We start from the raw sequence: 20,385 nt of genomic DNA on the forward strand, positions 1-20,385 counted from the left end.
GCCGACGATAGCGCGCCGCGGCTACTCGCGCCCGCGGCCTGCGGCTATCGATTACGGCCCGCGGCGCACGCGCTCCTACTCCCACGTCGAACGCGTCGCACGCAACCAACTGTTTGAGTCAATCAATTCCACCGTCGAGCGTGTTCGGTCTCCGACTTTGCGGCTCTTGCGCTCTCTCGCCTCACCCGTACGACCTCCGACACTTTTATCTTCGACAGCGAAACGCTTATCGGTCGATTTTTCGCTCTTGCTTGTAGGTAAGTTCGTGTGAACGATCGTAATAAGTACGTTGTTTACCAATACAGATTCACAAACTACTTACTCCTTCTTCGACTTCAAACTTCCAGTCGATCTCGATTATTCGTTGATTTCCACAGTACTACTTTAATCAACCTGACATTCGCATTAATGTTCATCGACAAAGCTGATTCCCGACAATAATTATACTTGTTAACCTCTCGCTACATTGTAAAAGCTCACCGAAAGCTCTTGCCCTGGTTTTCCGGAAGAGTTTCGGGACTTTGAATAATTCAATTACGCTAGTGAAATGATGTCGTAAAACGTATGCGCAAGTTCACATTTACGAATTTTCATTAAGAAATAAATTGCATTCCTGCAGTGCACGATCATATGATTATTTGAAATTATCTGCAAGTTGGCGCGCGTTCCGGTAGAGCTCGCCCATAACCTAACCTTGTGAGAAACACTGGAATCGTCGTGGATTGTTGTGAAAATAAGAGCGGAGCAAAACATGTTTTCCGCTCGGAAATTTCGAAATATTTATTAGTTTTCAGTGCAGATATTTGAAATAAAGTACAGGAAGACAATTCACGAGCTTTAGCAATGGCTGAAAGTAACATTCTCGACGAGGACTCTCCGTTGCCTGAAGATTTGGGAGACGATTTGGTGCAAGAAGTTTTGAAGACCGGTATTGATCTCCGGCAATATTCTTCGGAAATTGAGAAAGAACTTGAAGAAGTTGAAAATAAGAGTATTCAAGATTACATCAAAGAAGCAGAAAATATAGCTGGTCTTTATAATCAAATTACATCATGCGACGATATCCTACAGGTTAGACAATGCCTGTTCCATATTGATTGAATTGTCTAAAACAGTTATAGTTGAGTCTTCTGTAAAAAGAACACAACAAAATAATAAATTATTTTGATTCTTACAGCAAATGGAGTCGATGCTACTTGGTTTTCAGTCAGACTTGGGAAGTATCAGCGAGGAAATCCTTTCTCTTCAACAAAAGTCTATTTCTATGAGTCAACAATTAAACAATCGACAAACTATTCGAGGACCTCTTAGTCAATTTATTGAAGACATGACAGTCACGGAATCTCTTATAGCGTAAACTTTATGTTTTTAATGTTGCACTTAAATCTAATTCACAAAATAATTAATCCTCATTTATGTGTACAGTAGCATTATGGATAGTCCAGTGACTGAGAAGGAATTTGAAACAAATCTTGAAATACTTAATCACAAGATTAATTTTGTTAAAGAACAAAATTTCAAAGATGCAAAAGCATGTAATGATGTCAAAGAAATTTTGGAGAAACTGAAAATTAAAGCCATGGCAAAAATTAGAACCTATCTACTAGAACAGATATACAAATTCAGAAAACCCATGACTAATTTTCAAGTGCCTCAAAACAATATGTTAAAGCATAAGTTATTTTTTGAATTTATCCTATCCAATGAAAGAGATATAGCTGGAGAAATATGTGGTGAATATATTGACACTATGAGTAAAATTTATTTCTCTTACTTCAAGTCGTACTGTTCTAGATTGAAAAAATTACAGGTAATTCAGGAAAAATAAAATCTAATCTGTTCACAATACATATTTCAAATTATTAAATTTGTTAATAAGTACGAAGAAAATCCTTCAAAAGATGATTTAATGGGAGTGGAGGATACAGCTAGTAGAGGCTTATTTCACAAAACATCTCACTTGAAACATAGAGGAACTGTGTTTTCCATTGGCACTAGAGGGGAAACTTTATCTTCTCAATTAGAAGCACCTATAATTGTACCTCATACTGCTTCGAAGACTAAAGTAAATATAGAATAATTTGAATACAGGAATAGTCAATTATATGTGACATTATTCATGATATTGTATTTTCCAGTATCATTATGAAGCTCTCTTTAGAAGTGAACAATATGCTTTGGTTGACAATGGTTGTCGTGAATATTTGTTCCTGACAGAATTTTTCAAAGTGCGAGGACCTCAAGCTCTAGATATTTTTAATCAAGTAAATAAGAAAATTTATTGTATTTTTAAATAAACAGCTTTTAATTTTATAATGTAATGAAAGATTATTATTGGCAGGTCATGGGAAAAACTCTAAGTTTATTGTTGAAGAACTTACAATCATTTGTTGATGACTCCTACGATGCTATAGCTTTGTATCTGTGCTTGCATCTGGTAATGAGGTATCAGCTGATGTGCCACAAAAGAGCTGTACCTGCACTTGACAAATATTGGGACAACATGACTGCAGTTATTTGGCCAAGGTGATGTAAACTTTTACTATTTTTGTTCAACTTTTAAAGGAAAAAATAATTTCTCATAACGAATTCTTTTTCCTAAATTTGCATATTAGATTTGAGTATGTATTTAAACTAAATATTCAAAGTATTAAAGACTGTGATCCAATGAAATTTTCTCGAGAAACAGGTCCTCATTATGTAAGTTGAAATTAATTTATTTTCCTTTTTAATTATTAATCTGTGATTTATTGAATTGTTGGTAATGAATATTTTCTTAAAAAGATTACCAGAAGATATGCAGAATTCAGTGCAGCGATGATTGGAGTAGGAGAAGGTTTTCCTTGTGAAGGTGCTACTCAACTCTTAGCAGAGTTAAGAGAAGCAGTACAATGTTTTCTTTTGAGGATGGCTGCTGTTTTTCCACAGAGAACACAGCAGCTTGTATTTCTTAGCAATAATTATGATCTCGTACTTGGAGTTCTCATGGTAAATTTAACTTTATAATTATAATAATATTTTTAAATTTCTGAAAGCTGATTAGATCTTTTCGTTTTGTAGGAGAGAACTAGGGACAATTCCAAAGAAGCAGAAAGTTTCCGAGAACAATTGAATGCAAGGTCTGCCGAATACGTCGAAGAAATTTTGATGCCTCATTTTGGTGGTATTATTCAGTTAGTCAAAGAATCGGAGGTATTGATCGAGAAGGGTCAAGTCGAAGAATTGAAAAGGCAAGAGGGAAAGGCTTTGGCTCTTGTACAATCGTTTACAAACAATTGGAAAAGATCATTAGAAGAAATTAACCGCGAGGTCGTAAGGTCATTTCCAAGTCTACTTTTAGGGACTTCTCTAGTTCAGCGTGCTATGACGCAATTAGTTCAGTATTACCATAGGTTCCACAAAATTTTGCCTGCCAATGTCCGACCACAATTAACAAATATCCATCACATTATGGTTGAAATTAAAAAATATAAAACAAATTATTGATTTTAAAGAAAATCTCAGATCTTCCAGAAACTTTTTGACTTGTCTTTATTAAACGATTTTAGACATTTTTATCTCTGCTTGTAATTTCTATGATTTATCTATCAGAACTGTGAGTAAACGAATCAGTACTGTAACTTTTGTTGCGATACATTTTTTATATTATCAGTTAGATAATGGAAAGTATTCAAAGATTATTTATAAAGAGGTCGATAAAAGTATTGTTATTTGTAAATACAGAACACCTATTTCATTTCGGTATCGACTAGGCGAATAATTATTATTTGGATACAATTATTATCATAACAAATTTTTTTAAACATAAAAGATTGTTTATTTTTTTAAAAGTTGTTATAAAATAACAAAGGTCTTTAACAAAGAAAAAATGAATGTATATCTATTTAATATAAAAAGTACTTTTTAACGATTGCAATCAAATATATTCGAATACGAAACTAATTAATTTAATAAAATGAATTTGACAAATGTGTATATAGATGTCGAGGATAATAAGAAAAGCACTAGATAAAAAACTCTGTACATTTTATTTATAAAATAATACATATGATTGTCGTTAAAAACTAAATCGTGTAAATGTCAGTGAAAAGTGCTCGCATGTTACATGCTTCACGTGTGTATGATTGCGTGTATAATATAAATTAATAGAGAGAAAGAGAGAACGAATAGCTAAGCCTACAAATTAAATCGAGAATTGTAGACTTCGATAATCTCATTCTACGAATCGCAACTTTTATGGCATTTCCTTTTGTCCAATTCGATTTTATAAATTAATAATAGAATACTTATATATTTTATTATACTTATACGTAATAATAAAATTGTCAGTTTTCCGCGCGGATATATCGATTTTTTTTTTGTTTGCTAAAGTCTATACTGCAGCCATGAAAAATCTCTCGCGCGAAATTGCTAGAGATTATCATAGTAATCTCTAGTAATTATCTTCTTTACAAAAATAATGTAACTCGGTCGAGTTTCCACGAGCAACGAATTCAATTAGCTATTCGTTCTTCACATAACCGTGTCGATGGCGTGTAAAACACCATTCGTTGCGGGCACGTTGTAGGTGACGATATGTCCGTCGTTCACTCGAATTCTTCCTGCAAAGACAAAAAGACAACGTTTATCGATAAACTCGACTGTCGGCTCGTAATATTTTATTAATCCAGTGTCCTATTGTCACGGCGACTTTCACTGTTTTACAAAAACAGTCGCGAAAAACGTCGTAATAGTAATTCCCGGGGAGAAGGCAAGTTACCACGGAATAAAAGTCGGCAGCAGCTGAAAAAATGGCGAGCTCGGCAATAAATGTGCACGGCTGCTCGGGTAAAAATCGGAAAAGCCTGAGCGATGCGAGTATCGGCACGATTTCGCCGGTGGGCTGCTCCAGACAAAAAGCAAAGCGGCCGGGTCTGCCGAGAGACTCGCGGGCCGATGCTATCGCCGCGCTCGCGTTCAGCCGGAGGCTACATATTCATGAAGTGAAGCCGCGGTGGCGTTAAACGACGCCCGCGCGAGCAAGTAGGTTGATTGTTAGTTCCACTGACGGCGCACAATCCATGATCCACGCTCGCCTCCGATTCGAGCGACTCGCTCGCTCGAGCTTTCCATTTTTTTTCTCTCTCTCTCTCTCTCTCTCTCTCTCTCTCTGTCTTCCTCGATCCTCGGATATTTCGTGAGCTTTGCTAATCGCGGCTCATTAAATCTTCCGCGTCGCGGTTACGCGATCGTTTGGCGAAAAAATCACGAGAGAGCGGGAGTCGTCTGGAGCGACCCACCAGGCTAAACGCTAATCCGAAGCGTTCGGCCCAGTCATATCACCCCCCTTCAATTATACGCGATGACTCGCCATCGTATTGTATTTGACGCCGCCGAACCAATGCCGGGTGATGGAGTATCGTTGAAAACGTCGGATATTACCTGGACTAATTACGCGTCGAAGAAATTCCACGCGAAATCAGCTGATCTACACGTAGAACGAAACTTGACTGGCATCATTTCGTCGCTAATGCGCGCGTGCACGCTGCTCTGGACTTTGCAGATCTTTCGGTTGATTTCCTTCAATGAATCCCTCCCAGAGCATGATTTTTCACGTCGACCGAGCAGCCGGGCAAGGCAAGCTTTTCAGCCGTTTAGCCGCGGCAATTAAGCGCGCGCGCGTTACGTTGTTTCGGCCAAACGGCCAGCAATAAAGGTTTACGGTCAATTTTACAGCGCGCGTTTAATCTACTTCGAAGAGAGAGAGAGAGGGGGGGTAGAGAGAGAGGGAGATACAAGAAAAGGAGAAATAAGCTACTGTTAGCTAACGAGCTGCAACTCGTTTCATTATTGTGGTCATTAAGGCGCAGGGGCGGAGGTAAAGGAGAAAAAAAAGTCACAAACAATGCAGGCAGGAAGCGATTCGCGCGACCGCGAATAGGATGGGCTTGCGAAACGCAGCAAAGGATGATCACTTTCTCGGGGAATATATCGCGTGCTCGCGCAACGGTCCCGCGGGCCGCACGCCTCGGTCACTTATATTTATTAAGCCGCGGCTGCAGGCGCGCACTTTCCGCTCGACATTCACCGACCTATTTGCGGCGCGCTCGAATCGCCCTGGGAAGCGAGAGCGAGAACAAATCAAATCAAAGGCGCACCGTTGCGTCGATCGAGCGGCCGATTGTTCGCGGCGTCGGCCGGTGTCAATGGAAAGAGAGACAGTGGATCGCCCTTGCGAAACTGCCGGCGTTCCCAGCATTGCCGCGCCGCGGAGACAGTCAATGGAGCGACTTACCGCCGGTCTTCTGTATCTGCAGGGGCGCGCTCTGTCTGAGCGTCTCCTTCTGATGGTAGTAGCGCATGCCGGCGGTGTAGAGGGTCGTGGGAATCACGTGCCTGAGGACGATCTCCTTGGCGGCCTCGGGCCCGTCCGACTCCTGCCAGAGCGGCGCGGCGGCGCTGCTCTTAGCGCGGGCCTCGGCGAAGGCGGCGTCCGTCGGCGCGAACACCGTGAAGGTCTTGCTGCCTGCGCAGATCGCAGCGAGCGCCGTTGGTCATTGTTCCGCGATGCCCACTGGCGCGCCGATCGCGGAATCGACCAGGTAATTGCGGCGAGGGGCGCGCGCCTCGACGGCAAAGTGGTTATCGAGAGGGAAATGATCCTTCGAATCGCAGCTCGCGAGCCCGCGGCTCGCAAAAGCCCGTGGATTTTAATAACGATCTCATTACTTGACATTCGCGTTGCGCAATGGGCAAGGCAGCGGGAGAACGGCCGCACGGTCGCCCGCGAATGACGCCCGCAATTCTTTTGTTTACGCGCGGAGCCATTACGGAGCCGGATATCGGCTCGGGGCTACGTCCGACGAGCACTCACCCGACAGCGTCTCCTCCAGGCCGGAGACGTGCAGCAGCTTGAGGAAGGTGGCGAAGCGCCGCTCGCGGTCGGCCTGCAGCGTCTGCACCAGGTCGCCCACCGGCAGCGGGAACATCACCCGGTCAATGGCGTGCGCCAGGCCCTGCGGGATCTCCACGTCGCGCTTGTTGGGCGCCACTCGCGCCCCGTTGATGGTCGTCACCTGCTCGAGCCACGCGCTACATGTAGTCCGCCGCGGATCGCAGTCCTCGCGCGCTCCCGCTTACCTTGATGTCGTTCCACTCGTGGTCGTGCATCGAGTAGACGTTGACGCGCAGCTGGGTGCCCGCGAGGCTGACCCCCGTCATCTCGTCCTGCAGGCTGTCGATCTTGAAGGCCCCGGGGACCACGTGGTGCAGCAGCAGCTGTGGAATCGGACAGAGGCTCAGTTCGAGAGCGATCGCAAGCTCGAAGCGACACTCACCCCGCTGAGCAGCCGAGGGTTGTCGCGGAACTTCTGCTCCGCCTTCTCAGGGCCGCCCAGTTGCACGAGCAGCGTGCGGAAGGCCTTGTCCGTGGGCACGAATATCGTGTAGGGACCTTCAACAGAGCGCCGATCGAGGTCGTGAGCGACATCGTCGTTTGGCGCGCCGAGGCCTTGGGGCCTGGAGCAGAGACGCTCGGAGCCAGTTTGCCGGCTCTCGGTTGCGCAAGTCCGATCGCGCGCAATCGCGAACAATGAGACAGCCGCGCCGCGACGACAATTAGCGGACGGCTAATTAGAGCGCGGATCGGCCGTTTGGCGCGCGTGAGAACGGCGCGCGAGGCGGAAACCGGCCGCCGATCCGATCGATCGATCGCGGTCGGCCGCGCGTTCCCGTGGCGCGCGCTAGAGAAAGGCGCGACCCGCTTGACGCCGCTCGACCGACGACACTCACCGGTCTCGTTGAGCACGCTGTCCAAGCCCGACTGGCGCAGGTACTTGGCCATGGCGAACAGGCCCTCCTTCCTCAGCAGGTTCGAGAGGCCGTCGCGGCCGGAAGGAGCGCTGGGCTGGACGGCCGCGGCACCAGAGCTCGCCGACGACGACGGCGACGACCTGGTGGCGGGCGCCAAGGTGGCGGACGGCGCGCCCGACGACAACACGTCGTTGGCGTCGAAGCTCGACGTGTAGAGCGGATACTTGAGGGTGACGGCGGGCTTGGCGGTGGTGCTGATGGAGTTGAGCACGTGGCCGCTGATGGACGAGGCCGAGGTCACGTACTTGTCCCGCGCGGAGACCGAGTTGGGCGAGACGGACAGCTGGGGCCGCCTGGTCGTGGGCAGCGTGGGCCTGAAGGTAGTTGGCGGGCTGCTGGTCGGCGCGTCCGTCGACGCGGGCGGGGCGGTCGCCGCCGCCGGGCTCCTGCTGCTGGGCGGCAGCTTCAGCTCGCCCTTCTTGATGCGCTCGACTATCGAGTCGACGTCGGTGCCCGCGTCCTTGTCCACGTTGCCCTTGACGCCCTGCACCTGATCGCGCAAGTAAAGCTCAGTGCAAACGCTCGCCGCGCGATCGCTCGCCTCGCGCGTTCCACCAACCTTGTAGCTGCCGTCGGGCTGCTCCTCGAGAACCACGAAGGTGACCTTCTTGGTAGGTGCGTTCTGCACGGGGTTCTTCACCTCCTCGAGCTTGCCGTCGATGTTCTGGCGCAGCACCTCGAACTCGCCCACTCCCTTAGTCAACTCGTCCAGTATGAGCTTGGGCGGCTTGAGCGTGGTGGTGTGTGCATTGGCCGGCAGACCGTTGGGCGCGTGGATCACCTGCAGCTTCTTGCCGTTGGGCAGCACGATGTCGCGGGTGGTGACGTTGCGCTCTTTGTCGTCGACGCCCGACTGGGCCAGCGCGATCTTCAGCTGGCGCAGCAGCAGGTCCTTGTCAGGTTTGACGCCGCCGGGCTTCTCGCTCTGGTAGATCAGCTTCACCTGGGGCTTGGTCCTGCCCTGGGCCTGCGACTGTTGCTGCTGCTGCTGCTGCTGGATGAGGGCAAGCAAATCCTTAGGAATCGATTGCTCGTCCTGCACGCGCTCCTGGCGCTGCTTGGGCCTGGGGCTGGGGGTGGTGGTACTGGTGGTGCTGGTGGTAGTGGTAGTGGCGCTGCTGCCGCTGCTGGTGGTGGCGGCGGCGAACTTCTTTTGATGGGTGGCGATCGCGCGCAGGAAGATGTCGTTCTCCGAGGGCGTGATCCTGCGCGCGGTGGGCGAGGGGAGCAGCGGTCCGAAGGTGGTGGTGACCGGCGGGGCGAGCGTGGTCGGCACCGCCGCCGGCAGCAGCGTGGTGCGCAGTTGCTGCTGCTGCAGACGCAGCAGCTCCTGCTGGCGACGCAACTCCTGCTGCTCGAGCAGCAGCTGTTCGCGCTGGCGCTGGAGGAGCTCCAGCTGGCGCTGCTTCTCGTAGTACTCCTGCAGCTGGGCATTCTGCTGCTCGTTGAACAACGTCTGCGGCAGTTCGCCGGGGATGTTGGGCAGCGGGATGGGCGGCAGCGTCTGGTAGTTAAAGGCGCCGCCGAGCGTCGGGTACTGGCTCTTCAGGTCGAACTGCTGCTGATAGACGGGTCCGGAAGTCTGCAGTGCGGCCTGGCCCAGCTGCGAGTTGATCTGTTGCTGCTGCTGCTGGATGCGATTCTGTAGGCTCTGCAGACTCTGCAGCTGCTGCTGGATCTGCTGGGTCTGTTTCTTGCGGTCGACCTTGTACTTGGCCAGCGGCGAGAAGAGCGCGCCGCCGTCCGAGCCGGCCGCTGCCTCCGCGTTGGAGCCGAACTCGCGGTGCTGCTGCACGTCGCTGAGAATCTGGGTCTGCTGGGAGGTCGACAGCCTCGGACGAGGGTCGAGCGGCGAGCGCGTCTGGAACTACGAGGGCAAAGGCTCAGTCGCGCCTGGTCTTTTCCGTGGGAATGAGCGACCGCGAGGCGCGTGCCGGCAAGGCTCGCTCCGTTGCGTTCGCGGTTAGCGGCGCGCCGCGCGAATCACTTACCGTCAAATTTTGTAATCGCCGAAAGTGCGCGCGCGAGCGATTCGTTGGTCGCGCTCGAACGGATCGGGAAAGGGAGAACGAGAGGCGGCTCATGATGAAACGCGAACGCAGAGCAGAGTCAAAGAGTGAAAGAGAGTCAAATCCGCGCTCGAGAAAGTTTTTCGTTGCACTCACAGAGCCAACAATGGCACGCGCCGACGCGACGAGCGAATTCGCATGTCGAAAGAAACCCGGGAGCCGCGCGCTGTAATAACGCCGATTCAATTAAGACTTTACGGTACGGTACTCCGCGCGGCGCTGTCATTCCTAAAGATGCTCCCGCCGAAGCCTCGCCGACCGTGCGCACTCGACTGTCGCGTTGGATTGATACTGGTCGAGGTACCCGGGCGACAAAGCAGCGCGGAGGAAAGCGGTGCCAGGGAAAGATTTAACGGCGCGAGATCGGCAAAAGCGAAAGGCGCGCGCCGTGTAAATCTAATTAAATAGCGCGCGCCAGCGCCAAGCGCAAGCGAGCAGAGGTCGGACGCGAACGCAGCCGTTCGCGTGGTTCGATCGAGCGCGCGCCGGACCGAGATCGTTCCGCCGGCTCTGCATGTGGAAATTAATATATCGTTCGACGGAGGTCCGCTTGACGGATCGGCTGCCGGAACTCTTTGCGTCGATGCGCGCTCGACGGCCGCGCGCAACGCAATACTCGGTCAGTTACGCGAGTTTCGAACGCGAATGCAATGCGGCTCGTTTTCGCACTTTCACACCAAGACGACTCGATGCGAATCCTCGCTTCGCGCGCGCCAACGCTCGCCGTGACGCAATGTTTGTTTTATTCGTTCGTTTTTCCCGCGTAAGGGAGCCGCGTCTCTTTGCTCTTCTTCTTCGCGAGCGTACTCTACATTTTCATTTTTTTTTAAGCGCGCATCGAGGAATTTTCAGTTATGCAAAAGGATTAGAAAGTTTTCGAGACTTTGGGGTAAAAAACTCGGCGGTTCGGCCTGTGAGAAAGCGATCCATGAATATTGATTTCGCCAGCATCTCGCTGAAAAAATCGTGCTCTGATGCAGGGAACCCGTTTACCTGTTTACAGCCAGCATTTCTGCATTAATATTTAAAATTCAAGATATTGCATGTAGCGTCGGCTGTAGGCAATCAATCGAGAGTTTGCCGGTAGTTTCGAGCGATCTCCGAATTCGGAAAAAAGATGGTCGAAATAAGGATATAACGAGCGAGCAGCGTGTATTCCGGGGTGAAATAAGTTGGTCGACACGGAGCTCGGCCTGCACGCAGTCCAGCAGTCCAGTCGTCGCGAGGAGGAATCAAGCGAGGTACATCGAAGTGGCGCCTAGTGCTGGATAGCCTGCACACACGTGTGTGTAGGCCAGGACGAACGATCGCGAGCACGTTTACTCGCGACGAGCATCTGCCGAGCGCCAAGTGCCAGCGCGGCTGCGCACGCGGCGCTCGGAGATTTCCTCGTTACGACACACGCAACGCCTCTTACTTTCCGTCCGATGCTCTCTGCGCTCGCACGTCGATCGGGCGCACGCGCGCCCGGCGCGTCTGTCTGTCGTCGGGTGAAAGGAGGCGCGGACGATGAACGGCCGACGAGCACGCGCGCGCTCGCGAACCGGCCACAATCGTCGCCGAAAACTCGCCGAGGTAATGGCAAAGGGGACGTTACTCGCGCTGGGATAGCTTCGGTAAGCCGCATTCGCGCGGCGGAAAGCGAGAAAGTCGTGCTTATACCCGATGGGAGCGACGCATATTAATTTTTCCGGAATCCTCCCGACTGACAATAGAGTTAACGCTCTCGGCTTACACGCGCGTTCCTCGCTGAAAGAAAGAAAGAAAGAAAGAAAGAAAGAAAAAACTAATTGCTGCCTACCTGGAAATCCCATCCACGCGCGCACGTGTTGCTCTAATATGTACCACTTTATCACGTTCGTGAGAGATCTGCCAGTGCCGATAACAAAGCCCACCATTCCTACGTAACACTTTCGTTCCCAGAAATTTTTCGGACCTTTCTCTCTCCTCTCCGTCCCCCGCTCTCGCGCTCCTCCGTTATATTTAAGCTTTTTTTTCCACTTTTCCCTTTTTTTCTAAAGCGCACGTGCCCACGGAAAGCAGTTTTAACGCGGCATTCACACCGGGAGAAAGTTTTTAGCCGACTCTTAATATGATAAACATTGCTCGTGGAAACTCAGTTACGAGGCTCGCTGGCTCGTCCGTCTTTTTCCCCACGATGCACTTGCAAATCTAATTGAGAGCATTGCGCGTGGATAACAAATATAGCGCTGGAAAGGCGAACGCGAGAGGCGTAAAATGGTTTGTTTATTCGCGGAACGAAATGGAACAACGATCGAAAGCCCGAGATTGCCATCGGTAAGAGCATCGCCGTTAATATCCGCGATCGCCTCTGCTTTTCCATTTTCTCCGCTCATGTCGCCAAGTTCACGGACGACACATGTCCGCAGCGCACGCCGTGGCATCGAGATGGAGGCGAAGAGCAAAGCGAGCGTCGGATCTTGATCGTCCTCGGGGGGGGCGAAGGGGGCAGGCTCCCCGCGCGTAACGAGATCCACGATTCCCGGTGCGCGACACGCGAATTTTGTCATCCTTGCAAACTCTGACTTTCTTTCTTGCTGCGCGAGCGCGAAGCCGACTGACGCTGTGCCTCGCAGAACTTTCCGCGCGCTCGTCACGCCGAGCGGATCGATAGACAGACGTCCTTCCGGCCGACCTTCGCTCGGGCGCGCGGAGAACTTGGAGCGTTCGGACATCGTCGATGGGAAACACCGTTTGCCCGTCGCATCGTCGGCCGGAGCAGCGCGGTTGCTCGTTACGCAACGAGGGTGCGCTTTTTGGAAAATGTTGAAAAATTGCCGGCGTAATTTTCTCGCCATCGTCTCTTCGATCGCGCGCAGCTCCGCGCGGCTCCGCGCGGCTCCGCGCCGGCTACTTAGGTATGCAGTCCAGTAGCGGCTCTTTCCGCGTGTCCCGGCTTCCTGCGCGAGCTGTCAGCGGCCAATGTCCCGTGGTTAGCGGCGAGCGCGCGAGCCGTTCGCTCGGAACGGAAAAGTGAAAAGATGCTGTAACGACGAGCTGCGCGCGACAACGAATTATCGTCATCGCAAGAGAGTCGATGAACCGCGCCGACGATTTCGCCTTGTTTCTCGTCGGACTATCCCCGGAGGCGACGAAAAATTCGAATTTCTCTTTGATTACCAAAGGAAACAAAACGGGAAAGAAGACAAATGGGACGATGAGATGCACGACGAGGAAGAAAAAAGTAGGACTCGATGAGTTGATTACAGCGGCACGGTACAAGTGCTGCTTGTGCGCTCTCCGCGAATCGAGCGGAGGTTCGATTTGACGCGAAGAGACCGAGCCGGAATCGCCCGAGATCGCGCGAGCCGCGTTGGCTAACTGGGAGCGCACAGACTCGCTGTATTTCTATACGCGGTTAGCTCGCACGACTTGTCGTCGACACGACTCGCATTGTATTCAATTTTCTTATCGTTGCCGTGCTGCCGTCGCGATGGGACTCCGTTCGCAGCGGATACTTTGATTTACGCGCGCCATTAAATCTCATTCGCCGCGGCGCGTAATTATGCAATTGGAAAATGAACGCACGCCGCCGCAGCGAAATGGAAAGCAGAGCGCGTCAGTGTACATCGGGCTCGTCGACCCACCGTTCTCGATCGACCTGCTCTTTGCGCGCCACAATTACAAAAGTGAAAATTGTAATCGCACGGGTCGCTCGAAGGAAAGGCTTTAGCGGCGCAGGACTCATCGGGCAATTAAGCGCCTCTCGGTTGCGTGTGTGCAATCGACTTTCTTCTACCCCACTCCTCGCCTCGTCGCGGCGAGGAGCTCGCGAGCGCGCACGAGAGAGCGATCCTCCGTCCGCTCGTACTCCGACGCACCGAAAGGGTCAGTCCCGTCGGATTAGAGCGCATCGGAAGCCGCTCGGGAGAAAGCGTCTTTCCGCCATGTACGTACACATCCTTCACCTTCACCCGACTTGCCCCGTCGGCGCCAGCCGCGCGCTCCTTTCCTTCATATCTGCGCTTATTGTTACATCCCGTAGACTTTCCCGTGGCCGCGCCGAATCAACAAGGATTCGTCGACTTGCAGCTCGGCCGTTCGCGACTAATTTGCCGCGGTCCTCGTGCCACGCGAGACCTTGCGGCTCAACAAGATGCTGCGTTACATTTCGTCGCCGGCTATAACTGCACGAGCTTGTCGCTTGCGAATTTGCAAGAGACCACTGTCCAACCTAACTAATGGGTTTCCATAGTTATTTAGCTCTCGTTAGCCGCGTGTAATGAGGCACGGCGAACACGTGTCGCCGTTGCTGCCGCGATCACGATGAAATTTCCGTGATTACGCCGACCGACACCGCTACTCGCGTGGGATTTGCGGGACCATTGCACCGGACGCGTCGCCTCCTCTCGTCTCTTTTCACTTTTCCAATAGCCTGCGCTTTCCTCTCTCGCGTCGATTTGTCTCGCTGATCGTGTGATGTTTTCGCCCGTGAGATGCGCCCTTGTACCGATGAGTCGCGCGAACTTGGACCGTTTGGCGCAACTTCCCGCGACTGCGCCTTTTCCCGCTCGCTCGCGGCAAGTTCGATGAGCCGCGTCGATGGACCGAGGAACGTGGCAGTGTGTTACTGGTTTCGCGTGGCAGTCCGGTTCGCTCGACCGACTGCGAGCGCGCACCCACGCCAAGATCATTGCCAAGTTTGTACCCTGGCGTGCCGCTCGGGAAAAGCGGCCGCGTTGCGGAAAAGCAAGTCCGGAAGGTAAACGCGATTACGCGCGCCGTAAAATTCGCCGGTGCGTAAAACGCAATGCGTCACAAACGCATTGTGCGCGCGCGTGAAAGTTTTCGCCCGAGCGCTACTTTTGACGCAGGAAGCGAACGCTCGCGAGACGATTATCGAGCGAGTCGCGCGTCCGCGAGCCGAGCAAACAACGCGTGGCGAACTTTCTCGACGGCACGCACGGTCGATAATGATAAATGTGTGCGCGAGCGGCGATGTCGTCCCGCGAGGCGCGAGGCGTGGGCGATGGCGTAGAGAGATGCGAGAGCGATGCGAGAGCGACGCGAGAGATAATCGCGATCGAGCGCGCTCTGTCCCGATTATTGTCGCGACCTCGATGTGACCGCGTGAGAATCGGTCCAGCGGTGGCATTTCACTGGCAGCGCCCGAGAACCGCGCGGGTACAGGTACGCCCGGGATCGCTCTCGCGCGCGTGCAAATTACGGCCGCACACCGACGAAAGACGCGAGTAGGCAAATCGTGGAATGTCCGTAGCGCCGGCAAGAGAGCGCGCCCGCGGACGAAGAAGCTACTCCGCCAGAAGCGCAGGACGGCCAGAGGGGGAGCAACGACTTCCGCGTCGAACGGAAGCGGCGGCAGCGCGCGAACGGTACGCGTCCCGACTGCAGGCGGTCGCGTCGCCGCGCGGGTGAAAGCCGCGGAAGATTTAATCCGCGTGTCAACGCGCAGCAGCCCGCTCGATATATCGCGGCGCGAATCGCGTCTGCAGCTAACAAATTGCCGCTGCTCGCCTCGAGAAACGTCTCGTTAATGGATCGAGGCGAGCCAACGCTATCGACCGTGACAATGCACTCCAGTTTCCGTTGACCGTTTCTCCCCTGCCACCATTTCGGTGCGCGGCTTATTAAATGAGCGTTATGCAGCATCGGGAAACGCTGCGAGATGTGTCCGCTGCGTTCCGTGTCAGTGGGCGCCGCAATCGCTTCGCGAACACCGTCGATTCCAAGCTCGGCTCGGCACGAGCGTCGACCGCGGGCGCGCGCGTCTTTAATCGCTCGCGGCAGACGTAATCTCGCGGATTGCACGACGCTTGGAGGCTGAGCGAGGCGGCGCACTGTGATATAATATCGCATTCTTAAATGTCGCGCGCGCCATCTCCGAAATATCAGTGATTAAAGGTGTCGCTCGTGGGCGAGCGCGCGGGGCGTTAAACGCCTCGGCCGATCAGTCGGCGAATTTGGAAAGGGTAATTGCCAGCCGCTGCGCTGTCATTATCGTTGCCTTTCCATTGTGACATTGCGCTGGTGCGCCACTGCTCCGCGAACAATCCTCGAATCCGCGCGAGCTTATTAAAAGCGCGGGGCTTGCGTAATCGCGCAGCCGAGAGTCGGGCGCGCGCGCGCCGCGTCGCCGTGATTTGAAATTCAATCGAGCGCTCGCGCGCAAACGGGAGCTTTGTTGAGATAGCCGTAAACAAACGCGCGCGAGTGCGGCTTACGTAAGTGCGTGCGTCGATGCGCCGGGCGCCGTAACGCGCCACGGCTACGGCTGGGAACGGCCGAGTTTTCACAGACCTTGACTACGGAGCCGAGCGCGCGCGCACGACCTGCCCACGGGGCGCAGCTGCGCGTGCACGAAAGTGCTCGCCGAATCCGACTCCTGACCCTGCCTTCGCTCGCCGGCGAGCCGCGCCGTAATTGCTCGTCCGACCAGCGGCGCACGACTGACGCCGTTTCGATTGCCATTTCGCCGACGTCCTTCTCTTTGTTCTTTTTCTTTCGCGAACGATCCTCGCGCTGATTTCGCCGAGGAGCAGAAAGACCGTTGCCCCACCGTTGACCGCCGAGAGCAGCAGCAACCACGCATTCTCCGGTCGGTCGTCGGTCGAAACGTAGTTAGCCCGCGCCCAGAGCGGTCGTTCGCTGGCCAGCCCAGCCGCGAGTTCAGCGCCACTACCGAGAGAGACAGATAGCCATCGGATCGTTGCGCAAGCGCGAGCTGCAAGGCGCAACGCTCGGTTATCTCGCGGCTCACGCGCTCGGCTTGTTTGTATTCGCGTCGGGTATTCGCTCGCCAACTGGCGGGTCAATGTTGGCGCGCTCGCGCTTTTCCCAGCAGCCTGCCTCGCGGCGCACGGATCGATCTCGGCGCCGACTGCGCGGCCTTTGCCATTTGTCCGCGTTATTGGTTCGACTCGCACGCGTAATTGCCGACGATTGCGCTCGGCTGGCCGATCTGGGAAACAATTAGGCGCGGGAAAATCGAAGGCGCCCCCGCGCGCCAACTCGGATGGACGAGACGCCGGCAGCGAGCTGCGATCCAACTCGGTACGCGCGTGTCGCTCTCGTCGACTCCCGCGCCGAGCGGAGATGCGCTGAAATTTTCTCGCGCGCGCGTGCGGGCCCGCCGATTGAATGCTAATTACGGCGGATATTCGACTCGTGGCGGGCGAGAGTCGCGCTGGGAAGCGCTCCCACGCGCAGTCACGACGGCTGCGCTCGCGCCGCGACCAAGTTTCTCCCCGGCGGACTGTCCGCTCGCCTACGTGGACTTCTCGCGACTCGCGTGTGGCACGACGACAGCGAAGAGACAGCGCGGCAATGACCGCTAATGACAGTCGAGGAGCCCATCACGGCTGCGTGCGCGCGGCGAGATGAGCGACCCATCATCGTCGCGGCACGACGACGACGACGACGGCGACGCAGCCACGACACACGCGCGCGTGAAAGTTCTCGCGGTCGGTTTTCAAGTTCGGCCAATCTCGCGCTCTCGCGGCCTTGCGTCGCTGGCCATTCTCGCGCACCGGCGCGCGATGAAGATGCCACGAGCGCTTTTCTTTTCCACGACTCAATTTGCATTTACCGCCGAAAGTCGCTTTCGCGTCGCTCGAAAGTCAAAACCACCTCGACCTGGCGTCCAACGCGTTTTGCAGAGAAAACGCGTCTCGCGGTCCGAGTCCTCGACTTTCGAGTCGCGTCGTTTCGATCGGCAAAAACTACGTTCGTGCAATGGCCATACTCACTTGCTGCAAGGGCGCGTCGGACGTCAGAATCGAGGGGCCAGCTGCGGCATCAGCGAGCTCGGCGAAGCGCAGGAGCAGCAGGATCGCCGCGAGGCAGTAGCACACGGGTAGCCTTCGCCACATGGTGGCGAACGTGCGATCGTTGCAGCTTCCCAGGAAGGTAGGAGGGGGAGAGGGGCGAACAACGCACGAGGAAGCCTCGGACGATCGATCGGCCGATACGGCGGAGCTTAGCTCGGTTGCAACGATCGCGTCGAGCTTGGAAGAGGAGACACACTGGTGAGTGCGAGTGCAGCGCAGAACGGAACCGGTGTTGCGTGGTCGCCGAGTTTCGCTGGCGATGAGAGGGAGCTCGAGACTGCAGGAGATCGGGAAACGTCCGGGAGTTTTACTTCTCCGGCGGCTAGGGAAGCGCCGTTCGAGGTGGGAGAGCGCAGAGCAGCGCTGTGGCCTGCTCTCGCGCAGACCTGCCTACCTGCATGCACGCGCCACTCGCGTCTCTTTCTCTTTCGCTCTTTCACTCGGCAGCTTGCGGGACGCGCGCGCGCGCGCCCGAAATAGTCTCGTCGCTCGTTGCCTTTGATCCTACCGATGGCTCGGGCCAAGTTGTTCGACTCGGCGGGGAGCTCGAGCGATCGACAACCGGTTGCACGGCATCGAGGCGCGAGACACGGTCTGCCAGTGCAGCAGCGCTCAATTAGCACTGCCGAACGTCGCACAACTCATATAAAACTGATGCGCAAGCCTATCGCGCCGATCACTCGTCACTTTGACGCTCGTGCCGACGTCGATTGCCCAATGTATTTTGCGCTCCGGTAGCCCGCGGAGGGCAGCCTATCGAAACTGCCGTCGCTCGTTACCGGAATAGCCGACCTAACTCGCCGATTGCGACTATGGCTGTAAAACTGCCGCCAAGCCCGAGACATTGAATTTAAAGAACTTCGCCGTTGATTCTGTCGATGCGTTGTGAAATTTTTTTTTTCGTCCACCTTAACGCGACTCATGCCGACGACGTTCAATTAACGGACGCAGTTGCAGTCAACCGTTGTAACAAGCAATTTTGGTCACTAGCCAAACGCGTGCATCCATAGAGAACTCATTGGTTTCGATAGAGCCGTAAACCCGGTGAGATTCCAATAGAAACACAAACATTTGCTTTCTCGCGCAAGTGCGCGCTTGTAAGGGGGAGAGGGGGGAGTTCACGATCGAATAAAGCGCGTACGGGATTTCGAAAGAGAGTGATTAGCTTTGGGATGCCCGACGCCGCTACCAATAAAAGTAGCGGTAGACAGCGAAAGTGCGAGTAGCAGCAGCTGATGAACTCTTTCCTCCTGCTGTGCTGAGCTACGCCATCGAGAGAGATCCGATTTAGAGTGCATCTCTCTCTGTCTCTCTCTTTCTTTCTCTCGAAAAAACGAAAGTTTCATATATGTGTCGAAATAGCCCGAGGACAGGTCAGCACTTTCATCCGTGCGCCCTTCCGCTCGACGATCGTGTCGCTTCCATTTCTCGAAGTTCGCCAATTTGGCGCGACTAGAAAGCAATCAGCCGCTCGAATTTTTGAAATATCGCTCCTTCTCGCAGAAATGCAAAGAAGAAGAAAGAAGCTTTGCATAAGCAGTCGAAAGCCGAGAGGCGAGAGAGAGAGAGAGAGAGCCACGCAGGGGATGCGCGAGGCCGTTTAAGGAAAAGAGATTACATCCTACTTTCTAGACGCGATTATAAATGCAACGATCGAGCGCCGGCAGAGAGTCTGAATAAACAGAGACGAGAGCGCGGCATAAAAAATGATCGTCCATTATATCCAAGAAATCGGCAGAGTGAAGGAGAGAGACAACGCCGGCGGATCCGTTTTTCCCCCGCGAAAGCAGCAACAGAAGAAGACCGAAGTTGCGCAAAGCGCGCGAGCGACGTTTTTATGGCTGTATGACGAATGCGCCGTGCGGCAACTGCAATCACAGCCGCGGAAAAGTATGACTTTCTTCCGCGGGCAACGTCGCGGGGCATCATTCCGCTGCGCACTCTGGCCCGATGATTGCAATTAGTCGGTGCGCAGTGTTGCGTAAAAAAAAAAGGAAATAAGAAGGAAAAATGCGCGATACGGTCGAGCCGCCGCCGCGCGCCTGAGAACGACCGGCCGCGACCCGAGTGTGTGCATTTCGCGCACACTCTATAGAGATATTTGCCGCCTTGCTTTCCTCAAACAGCACTGTGGAAACATTTATCTTGCCCGCGCTGCTTTCGAACAACACTCATTTGGCAGCTGTTTATCCCGCGAGTTTCGGAGCGTGATGCATCGCTTTTGTGCAACGCCGCCAAATCGACTCTCGTTCCGGAGCATTGCGCGCGCTACCGTGCTGCCGACCCTCGGCTGCATTTCTCTTGCGAGCGAACGACTTAATCGGCGTTTTCGATTACAATTCGTCGCGACAATTAAAAGGAACGTAATGAAGTAATCGCTCAACGTCGAGAATCGGAGAGAGGACCGAACGAGCTGCCGCGGTTCCGGACTGCTTTCAAACGTCACGTTGAAATTTAGCAAGGATACGTCGGGGCCTGCAATTAGGCTGTCGTATTATGTGCTCCGCGCGGCGTGTGGCACGCGAAACAGCCTCGGCAGTGGAACAATGGCGATATTAGCCGCGCCGTTGCCGCTCGGTCGAGCGAGCGATGGGCCGCCGGCGACGGCCGACTGTTTCCTCCGCGTGCGCCCTCTTCGCGATCGTCGCGCTCGCTCC

The 20,385-nt window shown here is 53.4% G+C and overlaps 2 protein-coding genes across 4 annotated transcripts; one reads left to right on the forward strand and one right to left on the reverse strand.

Annotated features, from left to right (window-relative positions):
• Positions 1-155: 155 nt before the first annotated feature.
• On the forward strand, positions 156-4,017 carry LOC131665105 (vacuolar protein sorting-associated protein 52 homolog). Of its 2 annotated transcripts, XM_058936735.1 has the most exons (10): positions 156-257; positions 788-1,071; positions 1,178-1,353; positions 1,426-1,810; positions 1,880-2,065; positions 2,139-2,264; positions 2,342-2,526; positions 2,616-2,700; positions 2,785-2,988; positions 3,061-4,017. In XM_058936735.1, the coding sequence occupies exons 2-10, from the start codon at positions 844-846 to the stop codon at positions 3,484-3,486; spliced, it is 2,001 nt and encodes a 666-aa protein (XP_058792718.1). In that variant the 5' UTR covers positions 156-257; positions 788-843; the 3' UTR covers positions 3,487-4,017. The 2 variants fall into 2 exon arrangements, with proteins under 2 accessions (XP_058792718.1, XP_058792719.1); XM_058936736.1 differs by lacking the exon at positions 156-257 and having other exon boundaries at positions 707-1,071; positions 1,429-1,810.
• A 39-nt stretch (positions 4,018-4,056) lies between these two features.
• LOC131665104 (uncharacterized) lies at positions 4,057-17,986 on the reverse strand. Of its 2 annotated transcripts, XM_058936733.1 has the most exons (8): positions 17,648-17,986; positions 8,411-9,718; positions 7,771-8,341; positions 7,317-7,432; positions 7,120-7,257; positions 6,854-7,055; positions 6,275-6,505; positions 4,057-4,601 (listed from the first exon to the last, which is right to left on the reverse strand). In XM_058936733.1, the coding sequence occupies exons 1-8, from the start codon at positions 17,768-17,770 to the stop codon at positions 4,513-4,515; spliced, it is 2,778 nt and encodes a 925-aa protein (XP_058792716.1). In that variant the 5' UTR covers positions 17,771-17,986; the 3' UTR covers positions 4,057-4,512. The 2 variants fall into 2 exon arrangements, with proteins under 2 accessions (XP_058792716.1, XP_058792717.1); XM_058936734.1 differs by lacking the exon at positions 6,275-6,505.
• Positions 17,987-20,385: the final 2,399 nt, after the last annotated feature.

Source organism: Phymastichus coffea, unplaced genomic scaffold (genome assembly GCF_024137745.1).
Source record: "Phymastichus coffea isolate CEN01 unplaced genomic scaffold, Cenicafe_Pcof_1.1 PCOF00047, whole genome shotgun sequence".
In the NCBI taxonomy this organism is placed as follows: domain Eukaryota; kingdom Metazoa; phylum Arthropoda; class Insecta; order Hymenoptera; family Eulophidae; genus Phymastichus; species Phymastichus coffea.